Source organism: Camelina sativa, chromosome 7 (genome assembly GCF_000633955.1).
Source record: "Camelina sativa cultivar DH55 chromosome 7, Cs, whole genome shotgun sequence".
NCBI lineage: Eukaryota > Viridiplantae > Streptophyta > Magnoliopsida > Brassicales > Brassicaceae > Camelina > Camelina sativa.
Window position 1 is genome coordinate 4599754 of NC_025691.1, and position 7782 is coordinate 4607535.

Below are 7782 nucleotides of genomic sequence, written 5' to 3' on the forward strand. Positions count from 1 at the left end.
TGTCCTAGTTGTATCAGTTGTACCTAAATATGCAGATACGAGGAAACCTAATGTCATCTAGCTCGATTCAACCCCTAGATCCATAAATTATAAACGTAATCTGAGTCTAATAGACTTGAGCAAATGAAATTAACAAGATGAACCCAATAAACATACAAGAACAAGAATTTAAAAGAAATCTAAACAATATCCCCAATTAGAAACACAAATGTTGTACAAATCTAACATTAACATTTGTTCTTACACTATAAACAAGTTTCAAACACGTTGAAATTGAACAAAAACAGTAGAATAAACCCAGAAATTACCTGAATACAAGCTTCAATGGAGCTTCAATGGTAGAATTGGAGATGCGTGGGTTGTACGGATGGGGAGGAGGAGATGCGATTAGGTTTTAATTTGATTGGTTTGTTTTTTAGTTTTTTTTATCAAATATATATAAATACATAGTTTATTTAAATTATATAAAAAGAAAATAAAAAGGGCAAAACAGAGATCTAGATTTATTGTAAAGGTACAAGGGTATATAGAAAAAATGTGGATAGTGTAGAATGATATGTTGGACATAAGGGCATAAGAGATTAAAGTCCATCGATAGATTCTTGTCATCTCCCAAAGAGGGACACTATATGTCATTGCTTATGTAATCATGAAACGTCAAAATACGTATGAGGTCCAAATCTTTATTTTTGAACAAACTTTAGCCTAATTAAAAGCCCACAAGCCTACATCACGCTCGTATCAGTTTTATCGATGGTTTAGTTTTTGGGTTAGCTTTCCGGTTCGGTTTAGTCTCGGTTCGATTCGGCTGTTGAATTTTTGAAACCAAAACTAAACCGTACTACTCCGTCTTCAGCCTCCACCTCCCCCAAGCTTCGTCACCGTTTGGTCTCAGTGTAAAATCCTTGGACTGGAAAATTAGGGTTTTGGGACTCTCCTTGGGTGGGTGTGATTGATTCCATAGAAGCAGAGATGGGGAAGAAGAAAGGAAGCAAAGCAGCTTCGCCTTCCTCAGATGATTTCTTACAAACCCTCGAAGACTTCACAAGCAAAGAGAATTGGGATAAGTTCTTCACTCTCAGAGGCAACGACGACTCTTTCGAGTGGTATGCTGAGTGGCCTCAGCTCCGTGACTCGCTTTTACCTCTCCTCCAAGACTCATCTTCTTCTTCTTCGGCTTCGTCTTCTGGCTCGCTTCAGATTCTGGTTCCTGGATGCGGGAACTCCCGCCTTTCTGAGCATTTGTACGATGCTGGGTTCCGTGACATCACCAATGTCGACTTTTCCAAGGTTGTTATCTCCGATATGCTTCGTCGGAACATTAGGACTCGTCCCGAACTCCGTTGGCGAGTTATGGACATAACAAAGATGCAGGTTTTGCAACTCTTGTGCTCTGTGTTTTTTTTTATTTTTATTGCTAGCTCATTGTTGTTGTACTCAATCATTCACACAAGCTTTACTACTCAGTTGGCAGATGAATCTTTTGATACGGTGCTGGATAAAGGTGCTCTTGATGCTTTGATGGAGCCAGAAGTTGGAACGAAGCTGGGAAGTCAATACTTATCAGAGGTCTTTCTTCTTAGTGAACTTCTTTTGTTTAATTTGCGTTATATTTGGATGAGTGTTAGGATCAAACAATGAAAGTTATGTGCTTTAAATGCTTGAACTTGATCATTAGTTAACTCTTTTCTCAGGCCAAGCGGGTTTTGAAACCTGGGGGGAAGTTTATCTGTCTAACGCTTGCGGAGTCTCATGTCTTAGGTACTTCCTTGGAGCACCTTTGTTTCATAGTTATCGTTTTCTTCATTGTATTGTCTCTTTTTAGTTTAAATTTTGTTGTGTTTTTACAGCATTGCTCTTTTCAAAACTTCGTTTTGGTTGGAAGATGACTGTTCATTCAATCTCTCAAAAACGCTCGAATCTTAAGACGTTTATGGTGGTGGCTGAAAAGGAAAATTCCGTTTTACTGCACGATATAACCTCTTCTTTCGATCTTTTATCTATTGGTCGCAACGATAACCAGGTAATTCTTATTTGAACATGAATTTCATCCAATTATACGAAAGTTTTGTTTAGAGATGAGATGATTTCTTCCCTTTTTAATATGACTACAACTCATTATTATCTTTGTATATATCTTTATGTATCTANCAGTGTAAAATCCTTGGACTGGAAAATTAGGGTTTTGGGACTCTCCTTGGGTGGGTGTGATTGATTCCATAGAAGCAGAGATGGGGAAGAAGAAAGGAAGCAAAGCAGCTTCGCCTTCCTCAGATGATTTCTTACAAACCCTCGAAGACTTCACAAGCAAAGAGAATTGGGATAAGTTCTTCACTCTCAGAGGCAACGACGACTCTTTCGAGTGGTATGCTGAGTGGCCTCAGCTCCGTGACTCGCTTTTACCTCTCCTCCAAGACTCATCTTCTTCTTCTTCGGCTTCGTCTTCTGGCTCGCTTCAGATTCTGGTTCCTGGATGCGGGAACTCCCGCCTTTCTGAGCATTTGTACGATGCTGGGTTCCGTGACATCACCAATGTCGACTTTTCCAAGGTTGTTATCTCCGATATGCTTCGTCGGAACATTAGGACTCGTCCCGAACTCCGTTGGCGAGTTATGGACATAACAAAGATGCAGGTTTTGCAACTCTTGTGCTCTGTGTTTTTTTTTATTTTTATTGCTAGCTCATTGTTGTTGTACTCAATCATTCACACAAGCTTTACTACTCAGTTGGCAGATGAATCTTTTGATACGGTGCTGGATAAAGGTGCTCTTGATGCTTTGATGGAGCCAGAAGTTGGAACGAAGCTGGGAAGTCAATACTTATCAGAGGTCTTTCTTCTTAGTGAACTTCTTTTGTTTAATTTGCGTTATATTTGGATGAGTGTTAGGATCAAACAATGAAAGTTATGTGCTTTAAATGCTTGAACTTGATCATTAGTTAACTCTTTTCTCAGGCCAAGCGGGTTTTGAAACCTGGGGGGAAGTTTATCTGTCTAACGCTTGCGGAGTCTCATGTCTTAGGTACTTCCTTGGAGCACCTTTGTTTCATAGTTATCGTTTTCTTCATTGTATTGTCTCTTTTTAGTTTAAATTTTGTTGTGTTTTTACAGCATTGCTCTTTTCAAAACTTCGTTTTGGTTGGAAGATGACTGTTCATTCAATCTCTCAAAAACGCTCGAATCTTAAGACGTTTATGGTGGTGGCTGAAAAGGAAAATTCCGTTTTACTGCACGATATAACCTCTTCTTTCGATCTTTTATCTATTGGTCGCAACGATAACCAGGTAATTCTTATTTGAACATGAATTTCATCCAATTATACGAAAGTTTTGTTTAGAGATGAGATGATTTCTTCCCTTTTTAATATGACTACAACTCATTATTATCTTTGTATATATCTTTATGTATCTACTGCTAATGGAAACCACTGTTCACTTCATATATCGATTTTTCTATGCTCTTGAAAGCTTCTTATGTGCTCATCTATACTATAATATATGATTCTGATTGATATTGTAGGGTTCTGGTATGCGTGACGCCCTCGAGAGTGAGAACCAAATACGTAGAGATTGCAATAATGGCTCAGACTTATTGTACTCTCATGAAGATTTGAAGCTTGGTGTTAAAGGAGATTTGGCAGAGTTTACTGGAGGTCGCCGTATAAAATTTACTTTGGGTGGTCAAGGAAGCAAATTCAATTATAGAGCTGTGCTTCTTGATGCTCAAAAGCAAATTGAGCCATTTGTGTACCATTGTGGTGTTTTTCTTGTCCCCAAGGTAAGCTTTTGTCAACACCATAAATCCTTAAAATTTTAGTTCGCTAAAAGTGATGTGGATGTTTAGTTTAATTTTGTTTGAACTATTAAAAGGAGTGTTAAATTTCAGACTCGTGCTCATGAGTGGCTGTTCTGTTCAGAGGAAGGACAGTGGCAGGTTGTCGAGAGTTCTCAGGCCGCTCGTCTCATAATGGTAAGCTTTATATGGAATAGGCTCTTTATAAAAACCATGTTTTCTCCATCATCTACTCGCGGCATGAGAACATAAACAAATCTTTATTTCCTTGTGTAAGGTTTTTCTTGACAGTAGCCATAGTGGCGCTTCCATGGAGGATATCCAGGTACAATCTGCATTTTTAGTTGTCTGATTCATTTTTTTTTTTTTTGAACTCCAATTGTCTGATTCATTATGTTGTCTACTTATTGATTAATTTCATCTTATAAAATTGTTCACCTCAGACTGATTTATCTCCCATGGTGACACAACTAGCTCCTAGAAACGATGATGAAGAAGCTCGTATACCGTATGTTTATTGTTCTTATTTCTATATACTCTCCATATCGTGATATAACAGTTTTTCTTAATTGTTTTACAATCCTAATTCATACTATTTTCCCCATTATCGCTTGTTGAATTTTAGCTAAATTGAATTGGTGCTACAGGTATATGATGGCAAGTGATGGGATCAAAAAGCGTGATACTGTCCACGAGGTATTATTACTAGTAATAGATATATGCAATTAATCACTTAAAAAGCTGTTATCTGTTGTTGCTTCATTTATTGCTTTTTGATATCATCATTGTTTCGTTATTGGTAAAAATTAGTAGTTATGCTGACCTTTTTTGTGTCTTGATATTCATTTTGATTGTAGGTTACATCTTCCTTAACTGGAAAAGTGGTCGTTGAAGATGTGGTTTATGAAAGCACTCCTAGTAATCCTGAAGGCTTATCTCCTTCCAGCGATTTAGCATTTCGGCGCCTTGTATTCAAAAGAACCGAGGGTTTGATACAATCTGAAGCTTTGCTTGTAGAGGATGGTGAGATTCTTGAACAATCTCAGAAAGAAAAAACTAAAAGTGTTTCCCAAGCGAAAGGAAAGGGAAATAGAAAACGAAACCAAGGTAATAATAATCTTACTTCTTTGGGAGGTTTGATATAGACATTGCATGAACATTTCATGATCTTTTTCTGCTTGTATCCACTGCAGAATCGAGCGGACCTCTTATGAAGGTCTCTCATGATTATTTGGCTAGCTCTTACCACACTGGAATTATTTCTGGATTCACATTGGTATCTTCCCACCTGAAGAAGGCTGAATCGTGCGGAAAGATGGTGAGCATTATTAAGTCATGCCTCATTGTCCTCAGATTAAGTTCATGGTGCAACCGCTCTGAATTGTTTTTCTTTGAAATGTTCTGATGCTTATTAGGTTAAGACTGTTATAATTGGTCTTGGAGCAGGATTACTTCCCATGTTCCTCCATGGATGCTTGCCATTTTCCGATATTGAGGTAACTTTCGTTACAAGGGTTTGATCAAGCTGAGCATTTTCGATTGACACTTATGATGGTATCTCGTTAAATAGGCGGTTGAGCTTGACCCGGTAATGCTTAGTGTTGGCAACGATTACTTTGGTTTCACACAAACTGATCGCTTGAAGGTAAATTCTTTCTCTTCAATACTAAAGTGCTAATCTTTAGCATGTTTATATTTGATTCTCTTATCTCTACCATCACTAAGCTTTTTCACATTGTTACACTAGGTGCATATTGCTGATGGGATCAAATTCATTAGAGATATAACAAACTCTGAAACTCCTTCTGAGGAAACATCAAACACTGTGCCTAAACCACAATCGGCTAGCTCAAATGGGGATTCCGCAACTTATACTGTCAAAGGCGGAACTTGTCCTGACATTCTGATTATAGATGTGGATTCAGCAGATTCAAGGTAAGCACAGGGCCAAGTATTATTACATTTACGTGGATTTTTCACATTAATTTGCTGACTTATCTTGTTTGATCTCTGTCTGCAGTGGCGGTTTAACCTGTCCTGCATCTGAGTTTATCGAAGAGACATTTCTTCTTTCGGTTAAACGTGCTCTCCCTCAGCACGGTCTTTTCGTAGTGAACTTGGTCTCAAGGTCACAATCCGTCAAAGACATGGTAGTATCAAGAATGAAAAAGGTAAAAAAAATGTGATTCAATCAATCATTGTAAAATCTCTCTGGATATTTTCACAATCTGATCCAACATTTGTTACACGAAAACCAGGGGTTTGGTCACGAGTTTGTAATTAATCTCTTTTGTTTCGTTTTGTTCAAGGTTTTCGATCACTTGTTTGCCCTGCAACTAGAAGAGGAAGATGACGTAAACGTGGTGCTCTTTGGGCTTTGCTCTGAAACCGTAATCAGCGAGAGCGATATTCCAGAATCTGCAGTAATACTAGAGGGTTTGCTCAAGTGCCAGAGATTGGAAACAAAGCAAAGCATCATAGACGCTACAAATAAGCTGAAATGCTGGAAATAAAACATTCTTTATTTATTTTGTTTTATGGTTTAAATTAAAAGACGTGTGCTATATATTTTATCTCGGGTATAACTTATAAGTTTGTGATTGAAAATTTTGAGATTAGATGATACACTCAATAGTTTCTTCCTTACGCAAATGAAAAATGAAGCGTGTGGTTTTTTATAACCCTTTATTTTTTTTAATTGTTAGACCTACACCAACTTTATTGAAGCATTCAATTTGGATGATAGTGATGTTGGAATGTGTAAGTTAAACATCGATGTCCTGATTAATTGCTGTATTTTCTTTTGGAAACTATCCGTAACCCTTGTTTCTAATTATAGATTCGATCGATCCGTAAATCCGTATTGATGCTAACCAAAGGGCTCGAACGGTGGAGGAGGTTACCATTTTGCAAAATTAGTAAGTTAATTAATATTATGGTTGTAACATAGTAAAAATAGGAAACAAAAGTACTTTTAAATTGGCCGATTTGGTAACTAAGTACGTAAGACTGATTGTTTGAAAAACTCTAAAACAAATTCTGGTCGCCGCGAAGACAAAGAAGAAACAAGTTTGCGCGACAAAGGAAAGATACAACAAATTCAGAAACCGCGTGGGTCCGGTGTGGAAGATAAAACTATTTGGACAATTGTAGTAACCATTTCAACATTTGTAATATATTTTGCATGTATGTAATCAAGATATGTTTAGCACAGTTTTAGTTAGTTAGGTTTAATGGTTAATGTTATTGTTTGGTTTAGTATATTAGTGGGGAAAAAAGTCAAACACAAACGACAAGAGATTCCATTCATACAAATAAAAACATGAGAAACTGTGTATAATAGTTGAAAGTGGCTGTGTGAATATGTATCTTCTCTTCTGTACTCGGATATCAACCAAAAGAGTACAATGCATTAACCTCTCACGTAGAAAAATGCATAAAAAGTTGAAAAAGATGAGACAGATGCACACAGCCAGAATTGGTCAAAATCTTTTTGACAAAACCTCAAATAAATTAAATAAAAATAAACAAAATGTCACTTTCGAAATAATTAGTTATATATATATATTTAGAGTTATTTACGAGATAAGTTCTTTTTCCTGTGGGTATTGTCTATATAGGTATTTTTATTCGTGCTTCTGGATATAGGCATTTTTTGTCTTTGTAAATTACATCACTAACCCTCTCAGAATGTAGGGCAATTCTAATAATTTTAATTTTTTTTTCTCTCTTTTGATGTACGACTGTTTGCTTTTTCACCGACGATGAATATGCTCTGTTCTTTCTTCCTCCGAGATCTGATGAACCACAATGGTGGTGATGATGATGAGATTTGTCGGTGATGATGAAATCCGGTGAACGATAGTGGTGAAGATAATTAGATCTGGCGATGATGATGAAATCCAGTGAACGATGGTGGTGAAGATGATGAGATCTGGTGGTGATGAGGAAACGAGACGAAGAAGACGACACTGTAAATGAGATCCGATGAT

General features: G+C 37.1%; 2 protein-coding genes across 2 annotated transcripts; both read left to right on the plus strand.

Moving 5' to 3' along the window:
- Positions 865–2053, plus strand: LOC104700290 (methyltransferase-like protein 13). Its single transcript, XM_010415787.2, has 4 exons — positions 865–1374; positions 1468–1569; positions 1695–1761; positions 1851–2053. The coding sequence occupies exons 1-4, from the start codon at positions 973–975 to the stop codon at positions 2036–2038; spliced, it is 759 nt and encodes a 252-aa protein (XP_010414089.1). The 5' UTR covers positions 865–972; the 3' UTR covers positions 2039–2053.
- LOC104700291 (methyltransferase-like protein 13) lies at positions 2160–6415 on the plus strand. Its single transcript, XM_010415788.1, has 16 exons — positions 2160–2633; positions 2727–2828; positions 2954–3020; positions 3110–3282; positions 3518–3775; positions 3884–3967; positions 4068–4115; positions 4234–4298; positions 4438–4486; positions 4648–4897; positions 4984–5108; positions 5206–5286; positions 5361–5435; positions 5538–5725; positions 5811–5961; positions 6100–6415. The coding sequence occupies exons 1-16, from the start codon at positions 2232–2234 to the stop codon at positions 6301–6303; spliced, it is 2322 nt and encodes a 773-aa protein (XP_010414090.1). The 5' UTR covers positions 2160–2231; the 3' UTR covers positions 6304–6415.